Source organism: Hemiscyllium ocellatum, chromosome 8, assembly GCF_020745735.1.
Source record: "Hemiscyllium ocellatum isolate sHemOce1 chromosome 8, sHemOce1.pat.X.cur, whole genome shotgun sequence".
In the NCBI taxonomy this organism is placed as follows: Eukaryota; Metazoa; Chordata; class Chondrichthyes; order Orectolobiformes; family Hemiscylliidae; genus Hemiscyllium; species Hemiscyllium ocellatum.
Genome location: NC_083408.1, coordinates 111,755,896 through 111,779,836, shown reverse-complemented (window position 1 = coordinate 111,779,836; position 23,941 = coordinate 111,755,896). Strand labels below are relative to the sequence as shown.

General features: G+C 44.8%; 1 protein-coding gene across 3 annotated transcripts in view; it reads left to right on the top strand.

Moving 5' to 3' along the window:
* Positions 1-23,941, top strand: part of ccdc88c (coiled-coil domain containing 88C) — a 253,769-nt gene that overhangs the window by 7,950 nt on the left and 221,878 nt on the right. For all 3 annotated transcript variants that reach the window (XM_060829470.1, XM_060829472.1, XM_060829471.1), the window contains exon 3: positions 14,933-15,041. In XM_060829470.1, coding sequence (XP_060685453.1) covers positions 14,933-15,041 — 109 coding nt within the window. The remainder of the gene's footprint in view (positions 1-14,932; positions 15,042-23,941) is intronic.

Genomic DNA, 23,941 nt, shown 5'->3' with positions numbered 1-23,941 from the left:
CCACTTCCGCCCCTCACAATTCCTCATGCATCACATCCGCCCCTTACAGCATCATTGGTGCCACACACTCGATGACTTCCGCCACCCCTACTGCCGTGGTCACCACCACTTCTGCCCCCAGCAACGCCACTCACCTGCAATCTGCTGATATGCCCCCCATAGACCCCACTGTCACTATCCCCACCCCCCAGAACCCCAAGGGGAACACTACCCCTGTTCATGACTCCATCCCCATTTCCCCCCACCATCACACCCACTCCAGTTACTGGCTCCGACCCCACTGCCAGCTCCACACCCACACCAGATCCCAGGTCCCAGCCCTGCCGTGTTTTCACCATCCCTCCAGACCTCCCCCTCACTGAGGACAAACGATCAGTCCTCAGCAAAGGACTCACCTTCATCCCCCCCCCCCCCCGCCTCCGTCCACGCATCAATGAATTTAATACACGCCATGATGTCAAACAATTCTTCCGTTGCCTCCGCCTCCGAGCTTACTTTCACAATCAGGATTCCCGCCCACCTTCAACACACTGCATCCACAGGGACATTAACTACCTCAACCTGTCTACCCCCCTCTTCCCCCCCACTCCAACCTCTCACCCTCACAACATGCAGCCCTCCAATCCCTCTGCTCCAATCCCAACTTCACCATCAAGCCAGTGGATAAAGGGGCCACAGTGGTAGTCTGGTGCACTGACCTCTACACCACTCAATCCAGACGCCAACTCGAGGACACCTCTTCCTACTGCCCCCTTGACCATGACCCCACCACCCCATCACCAAACCATCATCTCCCAGACCATACAGAACCTCATCACCTCAGGAGATCTCCCACCCACCGCTTCCAACCTCATAGTCCGGGAACCCCGCACTGCCCGGTTCTACCTCCTTCCCAAGATCCACAAGCCTGACCACCCTGGCCGACCCATTGTCTCAGCATGCTCCTGCCCCACAGAAATCATCTCTACCTACCACGATACTGTCCTAAGCCCCCTAGTCCAGGAACTCCCCACATACCATCGAGACACCACCCACGCCCTCCACCTCCTCCAAGACTTCTGTTTCCCTGCCCCCCAACGCCTTCTCTTCACCACGGATATCCAATCCCTCTACACCTCCATCCGTCATGACCAGGGCCTCCAAGCCCTCCATTATTTCCTCTCCAGACGTCCCCAACAGTACCCTTCCACCCACACTCTCATTCGTTTGGCCGAACTGGTCCTCACCCTTAACAATTTCTCCTTCGAATCCTCCCACTTCCTCCAGACCAAAGGGGTAGCCATGGGCACACGTATGGGCCCCAGCTATGCCTGTCTCTTTGTTGGCTGCGTAGAAGAGTTGATCTTCCGTAATTACACCGGCACCACTCCCCACCTCTTCCTCCGCTACATTGATGACTGCATTGGCGCCACCTCGTGCTCCCGCGAGGAGGTTGAGCAATTCATCAACACATTCCACCCTGACCTTAAATTTACCTGGACCATCTCTGACACCTCCCTCCTCTTCCTGGACCTCTCCATCTCAATTAATGACGACTGACTTGACACTGACATTTTTAACAAACCCACCGACTCCCACAGCTTCCTGGATTACACCTCTTCCCACCCTACCTCTTGCAAAAATGCCATCCCGTATTCCCAATGCCTCCACCCTATCTGCTCCCAGGAGGACCAGTTCCACCATAGAACACCCCAGATGGCCTCCTTCTTTAGAGACCGCAATTTCCATTCCCACGTGGTTAAAAATGCCCTCCAATGCATCTCGTCCACAGCCTGCACCTCTGCCCTCAGACCCCACCCCTCCAACCCTAACAAGGACAGAACGCCCCTGGTGCTCACCTTCCACCCTACAAACGTTCGCATAAACCAAATCATCCGCCGACATTTCCGCCACCTCCAAAAAGACCCCACCACCAGGGATCTATTTCCCTCCCCACCCCTTTCCGCCTTCCGCAAAGACCATTCCCTCTGACTACCTGGTCAGGTCCATGCCCCCCTACAACCCACCCTCCCATCCTGGCACTTTCCCCTGCCACTGCAGGAACTGTAAAACCTGTGCCCACACCTCCTCCCTCACCTCTATCCAAGGCTCTAAAGGAGCCTTCCACATCCAGCAAAGTTTTACCTGCACATCCACTAATATCATTTATTGTATCTGTTGCTCCCGATGCGGTCTCCTCTACATTGGGGAGACTGAGCGTCTCCTAGCAGAGCGCTTTAGGGAACACCTCCGGGTCACCCGCACCAATCAACCACACCGCCCCGTGGCCCAACATTTCAACTCCCCCCTCCAACTCTGCTGAGGACATGGAGGTCCTGGGCCTCCTTCACCACATGACTGTCCCCATGACTTGTCCGGACTTGTCCTACCTGCCTAGCTCCTTTTCCACCTATCCACTCCATCTCTCCTCCCTGACCGATCACCTTCATCCCCTCCCCCACTCACCTATTGTACTCTGTGCTACTCTCTCCCCACCCCCACCCTCCTCTAGCTTATCTCTCCACGCTTCAGGCTCACTGCCTTTATTCCTGATGAAGGACTTTTGCCCGAAACGTCAATTTCACTGCTTCTTGGATGCTGCCTGAACTGCTGTGCTCTTCCAGCATCTGCAGTCATTGTTTCTACCACAACTGATATAGGTGACTGCTTTTGACAACCAATTAGTTTCCTACAGGAACTGTCCTCCTGAGGATTATCCTCCATCGGAATTCCGGAACTGCAATTAACATTTACTGATCCTTGTTTAAAATTGTCAGCGAGTTCCTCTTGGGCTCCTGACCGAGGTGGAAGTCGCATAGTACATTTTGGAGCCATTGATAATTCTCTTTCAAACAAAAGACACAAAAAGTAGATCCTCGGTCTAATTAGTAACGTCCACCATTACTGACGCAAATCATTTATATTTATTCTGACAACCACCTGATGAAGGAACAGCGCTCCAAAAGCTAGTGTGCTTCCAATTAAACCTGTTGGACTATAGCTTGGTGTTGTGTTATTCTTTAACTTTGTACACCCCAGTCCAACACCGGCATCTCCAAGTCATTCATATTTCACCTTTCACAAACTTGGGGTAACTGAGCCCAATGACATTCCGTGGATGTGCAGTTATTGTTATGATATAGAAGCCAGGCATTCCAAACTGCTTTGCGTATGTTGGTACAAATGTTTCCTTTTGTCTGAATGGCCTGAATATAGTTCTGATCTCAATGGAAGTGCAGTATCAATGGGACGACTGTATCAGCAGGTGTTTATTTTTGTTTGCTGTGTAAATGATGAGTTTATCTGCAAGAACAGCTTTGTAAATAATGCTACTGATGACACAGAAGGCAAGTTGCCTGGTGCTTGGTGTTCTGGATCTATTCCTCAGAGATCGGAGAGCAATTCACAAGCCGTTTGGAGAATTAATGGCAGTTGTCTTGTGAATTAACGTCAGGCCATCCACTGCTGTCTGAAAGATGAGCTGTAAGCAGACTGGTACATTGAATCCAAGAAAGACAAATTGGAGTTTATTCTGAACAGTGAGAAACTGAGCTGAGATCCGTCAGTCTGAGCAAATGTTTAAAAGCCAGACTACAAGTACAAAAACAGTGAAATAATTCAACAGAATATCTAACTTTATCTCCAGGGCTGTAATGTGAAGGTGCTGGTGTTGGACTGGAGTGAAAAATGAGGTCTGCAGATGCTGGAGATCACAGCTGCAAATGTGTTGCTGGTCAAAGCACAGCAGGTTAGGCAGCATCTCAGGAATAGAGAATTCGACGTTTCGAGCATAAGCCCTTCATCAGGAATAAGAGAGAGAGAGCCAAGCAGGCTGAGATAAAAGGTAGGGAGGAGGGACTAGGGGGAGGGGCGATGGAGGTGGGATAGGTGGAAGGAGGTCAAGGTGAGGGTGATAGGCCGGAGTGGGGTGGGGGCGGAGAGGTCAGGAAGAGGATTGCAGGTTAGGAGGGCGGTGCTGAGTTGAGGGAACCGACTGAGACAAGGTGGGGGGAGGGGAAATGAGGAAGCTGGAGAAATCTGAATTCATACCTTGTGGTTGGAGGGTTCCCAGGCGGAAGATGAGGCGCTCCTCCTCCAGCCGTCGTGTAGTTGTGTTCTGCCGGTGGAGGAGTCCAAGGACCTGCATGTCCTCGGTGGAGTGGGAGGGGGAGTTAAAGTGTTGGACTGGAGTGGACAAGGTCAGAAGTCACATGATCCCAGATTACAATCCAACTGGTTTTTCTGAAATCCTAGGCTTTCGGAGTGCTGCTCCTTCATTACCTGACAAAGGGGCAGCGCTTCGAAAGCTTGTGATTTCAAATCAATCCGTTGGACTGTATATGACTTTATCTCAAGGGAACTATGATATGAAGGAAAGGCAGCCGTGCTCTGACCCACTTTGGGGTATGATGGTGTGTTTTTGTCACTGCACTGTTAGGAAGGTGTAACAATAATACACTGCATATTCACTTAATTTAACCCTGACGCCCGGCTTAATTCATAAAAATTGGGTTTATAAACTTGGCTTCTCCTTCCTTGAAGTTAGGCAGGCAGCTTGATCGAGGTATCGAAAGTGATAAAGGATTTGTTTGAGATTGATTTCCGCTTTTTGGGAATGTGGGACAAGGGAGAGGGACAGTCTTAAAATGAGAGCAAGGAATGAAATCTGGAAACCCTTTCACTCTGGTAGTGGGCAGTTTTGGTTGCTTCAGTCAATTTTTTGTACCAGAGTTTTGACACTTCCTCACTCTGATTAAAGAATGTGTCGGCCTTTGAGCCAGAGGTTGAGTCCAAATCCTTGCCTGAACAATTGTGAAGTTAAATGGCCTCTTGACTGAGCTGAATGATGTACCTGGAATCTCTGTGTGGGGGCAGAATTGCTTGGCCCTCCCACAAGGCTGGTTTGGAGGCAGGGTGGCATTTAACTGGATGGGAGGGACCTTCTCCCCTCTGCCTCTGTAAATCCTATTTGAGTCCCATCAGTAAACTATTAATGTTTCATCCTCCACTGTGCAGAATTATCTTGGCTCCAAATGTATCATGTGACCTCTACTTCTGTCTGATGCCCAACAGGAAGGTGGCAACCATGTGAACAAGAATCAGCCTGGGGTTGACCCTTCACTGCCATCTGGGCATTTGGTGATGGGCAAAAATCCAGGCCTAGCCAGCAATGCCCACATCATGCCTGTAAGTAAAGAGAGAGAGGGTGACCCTGAGGAGGTTGTGTCTAGTCTTTGGGGTGGGGTTCCCTTTTTCACAATGCCTCATAGGGAAGGGGGTGGGGGTGGGGGTGGGGAGGGAATGTTGCTGCTGAGAGTCTCTCTCCTACCTGCTCTTGCTGAGACCCACAAAAACTTTCAAGGTTCACTTGTGTTCTTTTTTAAAAATCTCACAACACCAGGTTATAGTCCAACAGGTTTAATTGGAAGCACACTAGCTTTCGGAGCGACGCTCCTTCATCAGGTGATTGTGGAGGGCTCAATCGTAACACAGAACTTATCGCAAAAATTTGCAGTGTGATGTAACTGAAATTATACATTGAAAAATTGATTGTCTGTTAAGCCTTTCATCTGTTAGAATACAGTGATAGTTTCACTTCTTTCATGTGTAAATCACAAAACCCATTTTTTTTAAAGTTGCATTCTTGGGTTAGCTGTTAACAACGGTGATAGCTAGACAATATGTTCCAATTAAACCTGTTGGACTATAACCTGGTGTTGTGTGATTTTTTAACTTTGTACACCCCAGTCTAACACCGGCTTCTCCAAATTGTGTTCTTTTGCAAGGGTGATCTGGCTTCCTGATCTGGTCTGTCCTAGGTGTGACCCACCGTAATGGTGGGTTTTATTACTATCTCCTAAACAGTTAGCAATGGTAATAAATGCTGGCCTAGCCAGTGAGGTCAAATCTGGTTAATCAGTTGTAAAACAAAATCTGCTGCCATTCCTCAGAAATGTCACTGTCAGGGATCTTATGATTTTGGAAAAAAAGACCTGTTGTTAGCCAGGTTGTGGAATTAAGTGCAGTATTATCAACAAACTGATCACAGTGGAGCAGCCGTTTCTGGTATTAGATGTTAGGACAGTCAGAGTGACAGGCTCTGTGAATTCCCATCCATTTAACTGCACACGTTGCTTAACTGTGTCAACATCATTCACTCACTGACCTCTGCAGGGACAACAGCACTGAGAGCAGTGACTCCCACATCAAAGCACTAAGCTGTGAGCACTTGGGAAGGCTTAACTTTAACCTTTTTGAGAAACCCAGGGCTGCCTAGTTTGATTCCAAATGATGCTGTAGCGGGGCTTAGAGGCTGTAGTTAGGAATAGGTTCCATCAACACTGCTGGTATTCTCTTGCGTTTCAGCAAATCTGAGGTGTGATCCAAATAGTGTTTAGGATTCCATCAGGGTCGTAACAGAGAAAGGATTCCCTCTGGTTGGGGAGCACTGAAAGAGAAGGTGGGCTGCATTCCAGAATGGTTTCTGGAAGCTCTTCCACCTCCTAAAGGATGGTGATGTCCGTCAGTATCTCTCCCGAAAACATTGTGAATGTTGGGGGGTTAATTGGCCTTTTCTGGACTATGAATTGTGTTGTCATTGAGCTATCAATTGTAATGGAGCAGAAAGGTACTTTATTCATTAGTGAGGTATGGGTATTACTGTCAAGGCCAGTTTCTCTTGCCATTGAACTCAGCCATTTCAGAGGGCAGTTATGAGTCAAACACATTGCTGTTTGCCCAGAGTCCCGTGTAGGTCAGACTGGATAAGGACAGTAGATTTCCTTCCTCAAATGGTCTGAGTGAACCAGGTGGGTTTTTACAGCAATTGATGATTGTCCCCCATCACTGGGAGCAATTTCTAATGCCAGCTGCCCTGGTGGGATTTGAACCCAAGTCCCCGAATCATTAACAACAAAAATCATCTGAAATTGCTGGAAAAGCTCGGCAGGTCTGGCAGCATCCGTGGAGAGAAATCAGAATTAATGTTTCGGGTCAAGTCCTCACAACTGATGGTAGCTAGGAAAATGTTGGTTTATATTCTAATTGTAACCCCAAATCATTAGCCTGGTTTTCAGGATTGTTAGTCCAGTGAAATAACTATTAGCTTTCCCTGGAGATTAGCTACAATTCAGTTGATTGGAAGAACAGCCAAGGGGCTGAATGTCCTCATCCTGGTCATATCTCTTCCCCACCACCACCACTTGAAAAACCTGTAGAGAAAATGGTAAAGGTGTTTGAGAAAGCACAGTGAAAATGAAGCATTTTGAGCAGTCAGTGAACATTGATTTAACATGTGTAAAGTGTTAAATTTTAGTATTTTCTTGGAGTTGCAGGTATCTGGCTGTAACACTAATGTACGGCTGGTGAGGAGTCAGGTCTGTACCTGGCATGTGCTCCATTTGTATCTGAGGTTAATTGTATGCCTTTGTTCAATAGTGCACAGTCATATGATATTAAATGTTTTACTCATTCACGGGAGGAGGGCATCATCTGGCTCGGGGCAGCATGTATTGCCTACATCTCATGACCCAGAGGGCAGTTAAGAGTCAACCATATTGCTGAGTCTGGAGTCACATGTAGGCCAGACCAGGTAAGGATGACAGATTCCTTCAAGAAGGATATTAGTGAACTGGATGGGCTTTTAATGACAATTGGCATGACCATCAGTAGACTCTTAATTCTGGATTTTTGGCGAATTTGAAATTTATGGTGGGATTCAAACCCAGATCCCTCATCCCTGGTCACAGAGCTGTGTGGCAGAGTCCTTGTGTGTGTTAAGGCTGAGGTAGATTCTTGATCGGTCAGGGAATCGAGGGCTTTGAGGAAAGGACAGGAATGTTGATGTGAGAAATATTTGATCAGCCATTACCCTGTTGAATGGTGGAGCTGCATTGAAGGGCTGAGTGGCCTACTCCTGTTCCTATTTCTTAACATCAGCAGGGTTTCTAGATTAATAGTTTTAACAATAATTCCCAGTAGGCATTGTCTCCCTAACTGTTCGCCCAGAGTCACATGTAGGTCAGACTGGATAACTGCCTATCTCTTCCTTCATTCTCCTGGAGTTGGGTAACACTAATTTGAATCCCTTCAGATAATTTGGGGACTGGGCAGGTCAAAGGTCGGAGGCCTCACTTGCAATGGGATCTACATAGTTGGAGAACTTCTGTCTCCTCCAATAGGAGATTGTGGATCAGCCATGTGAACAGAGGAAACACCTCTTTAAACAAAAAAGTCCCCTTGTCCCATAGGGTCATGGTGTAAATTGAATTTGCGATATTTAATCATGATAGGTATTAGGTCAGGAAATAAGGCCTTACAAATACTTAGAAAAACTGAGATGCTGTGCATTCTCATTTTCTTCAGAAAGGGAACTGCAATCTAAGATTTGACTCGATGATGTAAATGATAGTCGCTTCAATGGAGCTAAATGATCTTTTCCTCTTGTTAAAAGTTATTTATGAAACAGGTGGGCGAGAGCCAGACCATCAGGATTAGTGCAAAAAAACTCAAGGATAATGTGTCAAACATCAGCTGGGAAAAGTCATTCTCACCAGACACATTGCTATTCAGATTGTGTATTCAGTCTGTCAAGTAACAATGCAGCTGCTGGTGGAGAGGTTCCTCTCCCTTGTTGATGAGAATATTTAACCATTTTGCTCAATAGTAGTTGGACGTTGAAAACACTCTAAAAGTGGAGCGACTGCTTATGTTTTTAGAAAGACCTGCTTTTCCATGAGTGGGTTCTTGAGCTTGGTTGTTGTTTTGCCTAGATTCAGTCATCTTGTTTAGTGAGGTGAACACCCCATGCACGGGGCACACATACACACTGGGAATATGATGCAGCTCCCGGTCGATCAGTTCCTGCAGATGCAGACTGATGGCTGCTGCTATCTCTGGTTGTCTGGACCCTGTCGCAGTTTGGACACGTGACACGTCTCTTGTAAAAGTTCAGAAGCAAAAGAAAAGAAAGACTTGCATTTAAATAGCAACCTCAGGAAATACCAAACCACTTCAGTTGCACGCTCCTTCCAAAGCACCATCTGTTTTTTTTAAGCAGATTTCAGTCCTCCCCTTTGCCTTTTCTCTGTAACCCTGAGTTTCTCAGTGTAAGGCAATCCCCAACAACTCCTTTCTAATCAGCCCACCGGCTGTACCAGACAGACATTCCAACAACTTGTGGTAGAAGAATCTCTCTTTCCCCTGGTTATTTTCTTTCCTACCCAGCTTTTCACTGTATCTCTGTACATGTGACAACAATAAATCAAATCCAATCTCTTATAAACAACTGAGCGAGTTGCCCACCACTAAAACCTCTGACTTTCTTTTCCCCTTTTTTTAAACTAGTAACAACCTCCTGTGTAACACTGTAGCCAGTGGGATATTTTACAAGCAGATCCCAATGCAGGCAATGCGAGCCATCAAAGCTGAAAGTGGTGGAGCATTGATGAACACCGCGTGCTCTTTCTCCATTGACATGCGGGGCAGACCCTTAACCATAGGCAAGGAGCAGACAGTTGGCAGATATGTTCCCCTCCGCAGTGTGTGCTGCCTGCACCTCTGTGTAGCTAGCATGGCCATGAACATCCACAACCGATATCTAGATAGCTCTTGGACTCCACAGCACCACAAAATAAACAGATGGGCTGGGAGTCTGTGAACTACCACAGTCTACTTGTGGATTAGATTAGACTTAGTGTGGAAACAGGCCCTTCGGCCCAACAAGTCCACACCGACCTGCCGAAGCGCAACCCATCCATACCCCTACATTTACCCCTTACCTAACACTATGGGCAATTTAGCATGGCCAATTCACCTGACCCGCACATCTTTGGACTGTGGGAGGAAACCGGAGCACCCGGAGGAAACCCACACAGACACAGGGAGAACGTGCAAACTCCACACAGTCAGTCACCTGAATCGGGAATTGAACCCGGGTTCAGGCGCTGTGAGGCAGCAGTGCTAACCACTGTGCCACCGTGCCGCCCACAATCTAGTTGGATCTAGTTTTTAAAAAATCCTCTGTGTTAAAGGCAATTAAAAGATGTCAATGGAGAATGTGATCCATCACTTGTGTGTTGTTGATTGGCATGAAGCACCCAGGTTTTAGGATGGTGGGTCAGGAGGGGTCCATCCAAGTTCTCGAATAACTGTTGTGCTCTTTGAGAATTGGGTAAGTTTGTGGAGCTTGCAAAACATGGGTAAGATATTGTTGAAGGATTCCGTTAACGGCAGCATTTTTAATCAGCATGTTCAGGGATGTTATGACACCCCTCCCAAGCAGGTTGGCTGGCTACAAACCACAGGTCCAGGGCTTGGGCCTTCTGGCTCAGAGATAGGGACACTACCACAAGAGCCCTCAAAGGCAGTGTTAGAAATGTTAGAAAAGTAGATCAGATATGGAGTTTAGATTCTCAGTGTAGAACTCTGAGTGACCTTGAACTATGAAACCGAGCAGACATTTACAGTGCCAGGTGAGTTAATGAGTAGCACAGAGGTAAACAGTAATAACTGTGCAGGAGAACCCACCTGAAGTTTTATGTGGAATAAAGAATACATGAAGACTTGTCTCCTTGGTCACTGCAGAAGCCCTTTCACAATCTCCACTTTCCCACTTACCGAATCAATTAGCTGTCTGCTGAATAGTATCCAAATCCAACTACACCAGGAGAGAACTGGAGTAGCAATGTTAATGAGGTGGGATTGTTCAAAAGGAGACGTGTGGCAGCATCTCGAAGCAGATAGACATTCAGCCGATAAATCCCTTCCATGCACCTAATGGCAAGTGGTAAGATTGTAAGAGTTTCTTAGTCGGTCATCCCGGAAAAAGCGGTGGAAAATCAGTGCTCTGTTTGTGTGAGCAAGGACAAATCCGTTGAAATTCCATGGCCCAATCCTCTGAAACGAGGACAGAGGAAAAAAAAGACGGATTGCTCACCGGTGAAACACTTCCTCATAAGCAAAGTTGCCAGGGGATTTGGTTGTGGGAACACAGTGGTGTGATGGTCATGTGACTGGGCTAATAATCCAGATCCCCAGCATAGTGCGTTGGGGACAAAAGTTCAAATGGTAGATGGTGGACAAATGAATTTGGTAACAATTTGGACTTCGAAGCACGGTGACCATTTAACCTGTTGATTGTCAGGGATGGCAATATGTCACCTGACCTCCATGTGACTCTAATTACCCTCTGAAGTGGATCTAATGTTATTTAGGTCAAGGGGCAACTAGGGATGGGGAGTAAGTGCTGGCCTTACCAGCAGCATCTGTGAACAAATTAAAAAATCTGAAATAAAGTCAGAAAACACTTTCTGGAGGAAGAGTCAGAGCTCACATTTCAGGTTGTTGATTTTTTTTTGGGGAGGGGCGCAGGTGAGGAAGAGAGAGAGGGGAAAAAAAACAGGAAATGGCCATTCAGCCCCTCTAGACCTTCCCTTGCTGTATATAAAGCAAGTAAATTATAGGGAGGCAAGGGAACTGAATCCCATCGCGAGAACATCAGGAGCAGACCAATCCAGCCCCTAAACCTGCTTTTCTGTTCAATAAGGTTATGTCTCACTCCTCAGCCCCTCATCATGCAAACATCTACCTACGTCCACTTCAAATACTTCCAGTAATTGAACCTCCACAACTTACTGGGAAAGGGACATCTAGCTATTCACTACCTTCTGAAAGAAGACATTTCTTCATGTCTCGGCTTTAAATTAGTGTCCCCTTATTCTGGAACAGTAACCCCTTGTTTGGGATTCCCCACCAAGTGGAAAACTGTCATCTCAATGTCTAGCCTATCAAGTCCCCTTAGAATCTTGTGTTTCAAAACAAACTCCCATGTTTTTCTAAACTGTTCAATATATTTGAAAGACTTTCATTGAGTGCCTATGCTCCTGGATGTCAGCATGCAGTGACTTTTCAACACCAGCCCTCTAGGAATCGGCAAATTTGTATATATTGCATTCTGCACCCTCCTCATCAGCATTAATATAGATAGTTTATAATTGAGGCTGTAGTGCTGACATTTTTGCCATTAAACAAGTTGTATACATTTAAATTGAAACAGACCCACAATCCCAACTCTTGTCTTCTGTATGTCAACAAATTCCATTTCCATGATGCTGCATTATCTCTAATGTTGTGAGCTCCTAAAGACCATAAGATCATAAATTATAAGAGCAGACTCTATAACAACTTTGTGTCTACACTGTCAAACCTCTAAGAATTTTACATGTTTCAATAAAGTCTGCTTGGTTTTTTCTAAACCCCAATGAGCACAAGCCCAGCCTGTTCAATCTCCCCTCGCAAGACAATTCTTCCATGTCCAGAATCAACCTAATGAACCTCCTGGACTGTTTCCAATGCCGGTATATCTTCCCTTGGATGAGATCAAAACTGTTCACTATACTCTAACTGTGGTCTAATTAGTGCCTTTTATGTTTCTGGCAAAACTTTCTTGCTTTTTTTTAATTCCTTTTTGAAATAAAGGCCAACAGTCTATTTACTCACCCTATTATCTGCTGAACTTGTATGCCAGCCTTTTGTGATTCATGGACATGAGTTCCCAAGTCCCTTTTGTGCTGCAGTTTTCTATACTTGATCTCCATTTAAATAATATTCATCTCTTCTGTTCTTCCTGCCAAAGTGCATGTTCTCACATCCATCTACCAAGATTTTGTGCACTCACATTTTAAATACTTCTGTACACTCCTTGTGCCATCCTCACTACTTTCTTTTTTATCTATTTTGTCCAATCTGTAAACTTAATTACTTTCACTGTCCTCTTCCAAGTCACCAATATATATTGTAAATTACTGGTCCCTGTTACATTAGCTTAGCCTTTCCTGAAAGTTCCTCCCTTAGAACAACTCTGGTGCCTTTTTGACTAAGAACATCAGATTGGGAACAGGTCTCAAGAAAAGGAATTTGTGGAGTGTCTATTGAATTTTTTTTGGAGCAGCTTGTGGTACACCCCACTAGGGAACAGGCAGTTCAGGATTTGGTGAAGTGTAGTGAGGCAGAGTTAATTGGGGAGCTTAAGGTAAAGGAACCCTTAAGGGGCAATGACCATATTTGATAGAGTCCACCCTGCAGTGTAAGAGGGAGATTGAATCAGATGTAATGGTATCACAATTGAGTCGAGTTGACTACAAAGACATGAGAGAAGAGCTGGTCAGAACTGATTGGAAAGGGAAGCCAGCAGGGAAGATGGTGGAGCAGGCTCAAAGGGTCAAATCCTGACTCTTGTTTCTATCTTCAATGTTTCTATATTACCCTAAACATCCTCGGCTAGCCTTGGTTAGTTTCTCGAATACTTATTCTTCGCTGGGATATATCTTTGCAGTGAGCTATTTTCCTCAGCATCTGTCATTGTTCTTCAACTGTCTTTGCTGCTAAACTCCTTTTTAAAATCCACTCTAGCCCACTCATTCCTTCTCCACATTAGATTGTTCATATTTAAGTTTAGAATAGTGGTTTCTGACCCAAGTTCCTCAATCCCAAACTGAATGTTAGAATCTACCATGTTATGGTCACTGTTCCCTATGAGATCTCTTACTGAAGTCATTTATTACACCTGCCTCACTACACATTACTGGATCAAAAATAGCCTGATCCCTGGATAGATCCCCAACATACTGTTCCAGGAAACTCTCAAATACACTCTATGAAATCTTCCTCCTGGCTACCTGTGCCAATTTGATTTTCTGAATATACATGAAGATTGAAGTCACCCATTATTAGTGTACTGCATTTTTTTACACACCTTTAATCATTTCATGATATGTTCTGTCTTTACAGAGAGGTTTTTCTAAAACAGTGCAAGGCATTAATCAGATCATAGCTGGAGTACTGTTTTGTACTGGTATTGGAGACAGTTCAGGTATGGAGGGACTGTTTGAGGAGAGGTTGAGTAGATTGGGTTGAAGAATGAGAGCTGATCTTATTGAAACATTCGGGTTTCATGGGGGACTTGGCACAGCAGATGTGGAGAGGTTGTTTTCCTTTATGGAAGAGTCTAGGGCCAGAAGGCATCATCTGAATATGGGACCATCCATTAACGCAGAGATGAGGAAGATCTCCTTTCTCAGAGGATAGTGAATCTGTGGAATGCTTTACCCCATGGGGCAGTGGAGACTGGGTCAATAAGTCATAGGGTGGCACGGTGGCTCAGTGGTTGCACTGCAGCCTCACAGCACCAGTTCAATTCCAGCCTCAGGCCACTGCCTTGTGTGAAGTTTGCACATTCTCCCCGTGTCTGTGTGGGTTTCCTCCCACAGTCCAAAGGTGCGTAGATCAGGTAAAGTGGCCATGCTAAATTGCCCAGAATGATAGGTCCATCAGCCAGGGGTACATTTTGGGGAATGGGTCTGGGTGGGTTACTCTTTGGAGAGTCGGTATGGACTGGTCGGGCCGAATGGCCTGTTTCCACATTGTAGGGATTCTTTTTTTTAAAAAAAAGTATATTCAAGGCTGAGACAAACCCATTTTTAATCAGATAAGGGAAGCAAGAGTCATGGGGGAAAAGGCAGGAAAGTGCAGTTGGGGTTATCAGATCAGCCATGATCTCATTGAATAACGGAGAGGACTTAATGGGTTGAGTGGCCTACTTCTCCTCTGGCTTTTGGTTTTGTTGTTCTTGCGTCGGGTGGGGAGGGGTGCAGTCTGAGTTCATTTCCTGCCAAAAACATTGATGTGCGCTAATAGACTGTGAAATGACCCAGTGGTTAAAGATTGAGACAGAGGTGACAGAGCACTGTGCGTGTGTGCATGCATGTGAGCATGCTTGGGCACTCAGCTATAGATTATGTTGAGAGATAAAATAAAGTGGATAAATCTCAAAGATTTCCCCTCAAAAGGCAGCTACTTGGAAGGCTGGCTAGTGTTTTTTTTGTGATTTTCTTTTGTAAAACTTTATTGAATTGGTTGATTAATTCAAATATTTTCTGATTGTTTCTTGATTTAGAGACCCAAGGCCAACTAATCAAAGAGTCAACAAACACGTCAACAATGATGTCAACTTGCGTGTTCAGAACCTTACCATATTAGTCAGACACATAAAGAATTACTACCAGGTACGTTACCTCCATTACTGCACCCAGTTCCTGCCTGCTGTGGTTTTGACTTTTTTCTCAGGGACCGCATTGCCAGATGTAAAAGATATTTCTGTTCTCTTTCATGCACCTTCCCCACCCCCTCCACCCACTTCCTCTGTGCTGAGTGAACTGTCTCAAATTCAGACTCCGAAAATGTCTTTGCTCTGCTTGTTTTGATTTTAATTTCAAGGATTGAACAAGGTGATGACATCTAAAACAAACCTGTAAATTCATTGTCCAAACTGTGTACATGCTTATCTTATTGGTTATGGTAGTTAAGTACCTTTAATATTATGAGAGATGTTTATCAATAGGACAGATCTATATCCTTCCTCCTCTCCCAAGTCTTCTCGGGGGACAGTTTCCAAAGCAGCAGGTGACCTCTAGCATACCACCCAAAGGACCCCTCTTTAATTGCAAACTTAATTAGGAGGGTTAGACAAATAACCGAATTTTCATTGGTAGGGGATGAGAGGTATTGTTGCTGACTGGACTGGTGATTTAAGAGGAAGAATTCTGACTACTTCTCATCATGGGATGCTGGTAAATCGCTACACAGTGACCAACACTACAGCCAATCACAGGAGCATAGGTAAAAACAAGGACTGCAGATGCTGGAGGAAAAAGTGAGGTCTGCAGATGCTGGAGATCAGAGCTGAAAATGTGTTGCTGGAAAAGAGCAGCAGGTCAGGCAGCATCCAAGGAGCAGGAAATTCGATGTTTCGGGCATAAGCCCTTCATCAGGAAAGGCTTATGCCCGAAACATCGAATTTCCTGTTCCTTGGATGCTGCCTGACCTGCTGCTCATTTCCAACAACACATTTTCAGCTGCAGATGCTGGAAACCAGAGTCTAGATTAGAGTGGTGCTGGAAAAGCACAGCAGGTCAGGCAGCATCCGAGGAGCAGGAAAATTGCTGTTTCAGGCAAGGGACGTGATGAATCGCTACACTGACCAGCACCACAGCCAATTGCAGGAGTGATTTTAATCTCCCCATGTGCTTCCTGTTGGTAAACTGACTTTTCGGATCTCAGCCCAAATTAGATGAGCCCCTGAAAATGGAGAACAACAGAATCTGTTGGTCAAAAAATTTGATGTCCTGGCTAATAGTTATCCTTCCACTAAAAACAGATTATCTGATCATTACTGTGTTGCTGCTTGAAGGAGTATGTGTGCCAAGTGCTTGCTGTGTTTTGTAAATGAGGATGTAGACCAAAGGAAGCCCCAGGGCTGTTTGTGAACAAATCTCTGAAGTGGGCAGGTCTGGTTAATAAAGCACGTGGGATTCTGGGTGTTTAGAGATAGAGACAAAAGCCAGGAAGTTAAACATTTTATAAAACATGTGTTTACCCCCAGCTGGAGTACAGAAAGACGCAGAGTCTTTTGGAAAGGGTTCAGAAAAGAGTTTGTCGAATAGATGCAGGGAATGAGGGATTATAGTTTCTTGCATAAAATGACAAAGCTGGGATTTTGCTCTCCTGAGAGGAGGGAGCCGAAAGCACCCTTTAACAGCAGTGTTTTTCTAGCCAAACCTTTCTCAAATTTAAGGGAAATTTATCCATTGGCTGAAGAGTTGATGCAGGGGTTACAGATTAACGGTGATCCTCAAAATGAACCGGGGCGACATGTGGAAACTTTGATGCAATGAATTTATTGAGTTTGAATGAGGTGGTGGGGAGTGTTTTAAAACAGAATTGTTTAAAAGACTTGCAGTAATTTTGGGCAGGGGCTGTTGAAGGCTAGCTGGATTGCTATTGGTTCCTTCAAAGCTCTCCTCGCTTCTATGATCAAACAGTGGCCACTCTTGTAAAATGATGCAATTGCTCAGGGATGCCCTGAGGTGGTGGAAGGCACTGAATAAATGCGCATTCTTCTGTGGAGGGTGCATTTTTAGCGAGTGCAGTGGGTGATAGCTTCCTGGGGAGAAATCCTGCTTCTGGCATGATATAAGAGTTAGAAACGAATAACAAAGATCAATTCGATCTCACAAAGCTTCAGTGTTGGTGATAACTGTATGTGGTAGGCAGCTTCAATGGCTGATTTGCATTCTGGAAGTCTATAATGGGACTGTTATTTTGATTACAACACTGTTGTCTGGAGGAAGTTTCAGCATCTGATTTGTTAGCCACTGTGTTTATAGTTTGGCACAGTTCCTCCTTGCTGCATCCAGCTGTACGCAGATAAACGGCGGGGGTAGTAACAGCCTTAGCCCATGCAGGCTTGTTCAGTTTACATCCGAATAAATGAGGTTAAGAAAGCCGAGGAGCCTTGAGATGCTCATTCTCTCTGTGAAAATACCATTAGTTGCAAAAGCACCGATTTATTGATATAACATTTTGCTGGCTTTAACTGAGAGTTTTGCACCAGTTGCAATCACTGTTGGTGAATTTGCTCTCTAACTTCCAATATGGTGGCTAACCACTTGCTGTGAATTTGTTGCATGCTACTGATCAGTGCTGGATCCTCTACTTTTTGTTATTTACATAAATGATTTGGATGCGAGCATAAGAGGTACAGCTAGTAAGTTTGCAGATGACACCAAAATTGGAGGTTTAGGGTGAGCGGGGAAAGATATGAGACCTATAGGGCAACGTTTTCACGCCGAGGGTGGTACGTTAATGGAATGAGCTGCCAGAGGAAGTGGTGGAGGCTGGTACAATTGCAACATTCAAGAGGCATTTGGATGGGTATATGATTAGGAAGGGTTTGGAGGGGCCGGATGCTGGCAGGTGGGACTAGATTGGGTTGGGATATCGGCATGGATGGGTTGGATTGAAGGGTCTGTTTCCATGCTGTACATCTCTATGACTCTACTGATGAAGATCCATTCCTCACTCTGTCCATTCTGCACACAAAGGAAATTGTCCCCTCCTTTCCACCCCCCCCCCCCCCCCCCCCCCCATTACCCATTGACTGCACTCTGGTAATGTTTGATATGTTAGATCGGGCACTGGAGTGGGCATAAATTGGATGGAGAGTTTACTTACTGTTTTTGCTCATGGTTAAATAATCAGACCAAAGCTTTAAGCATAAAGCTAATGTTCCCTCGCACCTCGAAGAAACTTCGAGGGTCAGAGGCAGCTCCTGTGAAATTCTTTCTGCTGAGCCCTGTTCCAATTTTTTCTGGACTGAAGAGAGAGATTCAGACCTAATTAGAATCATATTGGCTCATGCATTTGAGAAAAAAAATCAGGGAGTTGTTTTGGGGGTGGAACTGGACAGCTTTTAAAGGACTACCCCTTTTATTGTTCCCACATTTACATTTTAAAGTTTTTTTTGGTCCACAACTTTGCTGAGCTACAGAATCGGAGATTGGAGTCATAGAGTCATACAGAAAAGAAAGAGACCCTTCGCACCAGCCAGTCCATGCCAAACATAATCCCAAACTAAACTAGTCCCACCTGCCTGCACTTGGCCTATATCCTTCCAAAACTTTTCCTATTCACATACTTATCCAAAAGTCTTTTAAATGTTGTAACTGTCTTTGTGTTCACCACTTCCTCTGGAAATTCACTCCATACACTAACCATTCTGTGTTTAAAACAAAATTGCCCCTCATGTCTTTTTTTAAATCTTTCTCCTCTCTCCTTTTAAACATATGCCCCCTAATCTTGAAATCCACCACCCTAGGGAAAAACACTTGCCATTCACTTTATCTATGCCCCTCATTATTTTGTAAACCTCTATAAGGTCACCTTAAATCTCCTACAGTCCGGTGGAGACAAAGCCCCAGCCTATCTGGCCTCTCCTCCAAACTTATTACGGCACAGAAGGCGGTCATTCGGCTGCTCTGGTTCTACTGCTCGGTGCCAACCTCCTGCCTTTTCCCCATATCTCTGCACACATTTCTACAAAATAACCATCCAGTGCCCTCCAGATCAGTATCTTAGTAGGTTATGTATGCAGTATGGACAGGACCTCAAGCCAGAACTGCTCAGAAGATAGAGTTCTCCTATTTTTTTTGTACATCTGCATACCTGTATAAGCAGGAAGAGTGTAATCTGAAGAGCTAATAGCACCATGGGACACTGCAGAAAATCTGCCAACGGTGTGTGAAAACAGAAGAGCTCACTCTATGCTTCTAGGATTTGATATCACAACAGGCAGCAGCCCACAAGATTCAAGACTTGGTGTACTTTTGATAGTATAGACTAGATGCACTGAAGGGCTTTTTCTGTACTGTATGATTCCATGGCTTAACAAATTCAGTTCTAGTATGTTATAGTGAGAATTGAATTCTTGCTTGGTAGTTCAGTGGACTAACCAGACACTATCATCAGTTTCCATAAGGGCAGCAAACTCCACCATTTCAGACTTTGGTTAACATTATCCTGTTGCATTATACAGGACTTGAAATGTTGTGAATATACAGTAATGCATGAGGCGCAGACAGTAGGCACCAGATGGATCCGCACTTGCATATTGTTTTTCTTCAAGTGCTTACCCAATTTCCTACAGAAAGCCCCAGTTGAATGTTCCTTGACCACCCTCCCTCCTGAACATTTGTATTTCCATCCTAACCATTTACCATGCACTCCTCCATTTTCAGGGTCAGTGAGATTGTTTTGTGCAGGTTTACACAATTGTATTGCTGCCTCGCGGGTCCGATGGAATCCGTTGTACATAAAACACAATCGACTCACGCTATCTCTGTAGTCTGTCCTTAATCTCTCCAAAAGCTTGTGTGCCAGCAGAATTGGTGCCTGATCCAGTATTGAATGGGGAGGATTAGTGTGAACGGTGAAGGTATCGGGCTGCATTGCCTCGTGCTTAAAGAACACAAATTGTCGGGGATGAAACTGCATTTAGTATTGCAAAGTACTTACCTCACCAGATTGTTATCAAATTGCTCTGACATCAGAAGATTGGCACGGGGAGTGTAGTAGTGCAGTGGTAGTGCTCCTGCAGTTGGGCTAGTGGTTCCTGGTTCGAGTCCCACCTGTGTGTGACAACGTCTCTGAACAGATTGATTAGAAAATTTAATAAAAGATCCGAGGTTGGCAGTGCTTGTGATTTTAATACAATATTGATTAACAGTAATTGGTTTCTCCTCTTCATGGTTTGAAGAACATTCTTCATGTCACAAGTGAGTGAACTGATTCAGAAGGTCATGGGTTCAAGTCCTACCCTAGAGAAATGAGGAAAAAACTGAGATTGACCCGTAAGTTTGAAGCCAATACAAAAATTAATGGGGTGGTAATAAGAGAATAGCCTTTGCCTACAAGAAGATATAGATAGGCCGATCAGTGGCAAATTGAATTCGATTTGGGTAAATGTGAGGTGATGTAGTTGGGCGGAACATACAGGGCAAGGGAACACATGGTGAATGGTCTGACTGTGGGAAGCATTGAGGATCGGGGGATCATACGTCTAGTGGTTGCTTAGTGTCGGATCAGATGGATAAAGTGGTTAGGAAGGCATGTAGAATACTTTTTTATTAATCAAAGCATAGAGTTTAGAGCAGGGAGGTAATGCAGGAACTATATAAAACTTTGGTGAGGCCATAGCTAGAGTATTGTGTGCAGTTCTGGAATCCCCATTATAGGAGGGAAGGGATAACACTGGAGAGGGTGTGGAGGAGATTGGCCAAGATTTTGCCTGGCCTGGAGAGTTTGTTATGAAGAGATTGGACAGAATGGGGTTGTTTTCCTTAGGGTGGAGTAGACTGGGGGTGGGAGGCAATTGAAATGCATCACATTGAGAGACATAGATAGAGTAGACAGGAAGAAACTTGCCTCTTTCGAGGGATCAGTGACTAGGGACATTGATTTATGGTCAGGGACAGGAGGTTTAGAAGAGATGTGAGGAAAAACTTCACCCTGAAGGTGGCAGGTGTATGGAACTCGCTGTCTAGAAGGGTGGCAAAGGTAAACACAACATTGAAGTATTTAGATGTACATTTGTGATGCCTAGACATACAAGGCTATGGGTCAAGATTAGAGTGGTGCTGGAAAAGCGCAGGAGGTCAGGCAGCTTCAGAGAAACAGGAAAATCAACGTTTCGGGCAAAAGCCCTTCATCAGGCGATGGGCCAAGTGCTGGAAAAAGTGATGAGATAGTTAGGGCCTTTTTCTGTGCTGCAGATCTCTGACTGACTGAGATTCAGAGATTGATAGGAAGCACAAGTTAGTATTGGACGGTGATGTCCTTCAGGTGTGACTTTAAAGCCCCATTTCAACCAGATGTGAAAAACTCCATGGCACCCTCTTTTAAAGAGGAGTACCCAAGCTCTTTCTGGTGCTCTGGATCATGTCGCTATTGGATTAGCTTTTAACTTCAGATTTTTGAATTCAAATACCACATCTGCCATGGTGGGACTCGAACCTGTGTCCCCATATTATTGAGATTGCTTGTTTTGTGACATTACCATTGTGCCCACACCTTTCCCTTTGCTCATTGTTTTGCATCAATTACAGGGAGGCAATGGCCTGGTGATATTAAGAGACCGAAGTAATGTTCTGGGGGCTGGATTTGAATATTGCCATAGCAGAGGGTGGAATTTGAATTCAATACAAATCTGGAGGTAGGTCTAATGATGACCACAAATCCATTGTAGCTAGTTTGGAATAACCTGTTTGGAATAACCTGTTTGGAATAACCTGTTTGGTTTACTAAGGTCCTTTAGGGAAAGAAACTCCCCTTACCGCTGGTCTGGCCTACACGTGATTCTCGACCCACAGCGATGTGATTTGACTCTTAACTGCCCTCTAGGCAATTATAGACAGGTAATTAATGCTGGCCTAACAGTGGTGCCCTCATCCTGTGAATGAATAAAAACAAAAATCCCTCCAATTAGGTTTCTGGCCTTCCCACAACATCAAGATGGCCCTCAGAGTGTCAATAGCCATGTCATGTGACTGCACTAAGTTAACCACCTTGACCCATCTGCAGCTTTCAGAAAGGTTGGCAAAATCCTTGTCTTCCAATGCCTTGCCTCCATTGTCCAACTGAGTGTAGTGCACACACCCAGTTCAATTTTTATCCATCCAGTTGTGGCCAGCTAATCACCTGCAATGGTTTCTCTTCCTGGCCCTGCACCATTTCCCTTGGAGTTCTCACGTAGCGATCCCTGCCACCTACTGCTTCTGCTGCTGGACCTGCTGAGTTTTTCCAAGGTTTTTTACCCTGTGTTCTAACAACTATTTTGAAACTCATACCTTAACATCCCAAAAGATATTCTGCTATTAGAACACTTTTCAGATTCTTACAAGTAAACTCCCTTTCCCTATGCTCTTTCTGTAACGGCAGAAAGTTTGCCAAACATCCTGCTGATCTCAACTCCAATTCTAGGAGCAGTGGGAACTGAACCAAAGTGAATTCACATTCTGTTCTAAAAGGAGAGGGCAAAACCAAGCACTGGCTAAGGCTCGGACTTCCCCTACATTGCTCTATGCAGTAGTACTCCTTTCTAAACGGGGCTAAAATTGTTGTCTGAGTCTGTACAATATTTTATTTTCATATGGATCTCTGTCCCCTTTCTCCTGCCTTTCCAACCACCACCACCTCCCTCACCCATTCACTTCCTTTCTCTTGGTGGTACAGAACATCAACATTGCCCCCAAAAAAAGACCCAACTTTGAAGATTTGGCTCTTGCACTCATCAGAACTTAAATGCAAGAAAAATAACTTTAGAAAGTTGGACAGAAGGAGGCGAACTCGAACGCTGTCTAAAGCTTATACTTCATGCATATTACCATATTTGGTATTAATTATTGATTTTGATTAGATTAGATTCCCTACAGTGTGGAAACAGGCCCTTCAACCCAACAAGTCCACACTGACCCTCTGCAGTGTAACCCACCCAGACCCACTTCCCCTCTGACTAATGCACCTAACACTTTGGGCAATTTAGCATCGCCAATTCACCCCTGACCTGCACATCTTTGGACTGTGGGAGGAAACCCATGCAGACAGAGGGAGAATGTGCAAACTCCACACAGACATTCCAGCCTCTGGCAACTCAAACCTGGGACCCTGGTCCTGTGAAGCAGCAGTGCTAACCACTGAGCCACTGTGCTGCCCTATTTACAAGGTTCTAACTAACCTTTACTTGAAGTAACAACTCATCTGTCTTCATGTGCTCATGTCTCTACGCTCATAAGATTCTCTAAAGTTGTAATCTAGTGTAGTTTTCTTATAGTCTGTTTTAGCTCCATCCAAACTATCCTATTTATGCTCAGTGATGTGCAGCTCTGAGACATCATTATTAGCTTAATCTAAAGTTCCGAAAGTGTGTACAACAGGAGGGTGTACTGATTGGTTGGCATGGGGATACCATAGAAACTGTTAAGTGTCTTAGTTAACTGGCTGATTAAATTCAAACCAGGTTGATTGACTTTGGTCACTTGTTGTTCTGTTACAGCTAAGCAATGTGTGATCAGATTGCGATAAAGGGACTGGGTCCTGTGTGTGAATAAATTATAGCTTTGCTCTCTATCGCCTCCCAATACTCTGATGGAAAAAGACCCTGTACTTTCTAATTCTCAAGTATGGTTCCAGAAGATGTTTAGTGAATTACAGAATCAATTGTTTTATTATTTTCCCTGAACTATAGGAACAGTGTATGGTGTACGCTCTTTTTTTTACACTCAAATTGTAAGAAGCTTAAATTTCAAAAATAATGCAGATGACCGCATTATAGACCAGTGAGTATGCAGCTACACAGACTGTGGTAATGGGCTGGTTTGTTCCCAAGGGCTTTGTGGGGAAGTTACTGCAATGACAGGGAAGCAATTAAAGCTGATGGATTCTGCACACCTGGATATTATGTGAAGTGTTCAGGCCCTATCTGAAATTACTTGTACATTTTAATCTCTAGAGAACACTGTTCAGTGGAGATACTAAACCATTGAGTGGTGAGGTAAAAACAATGACTACAGAT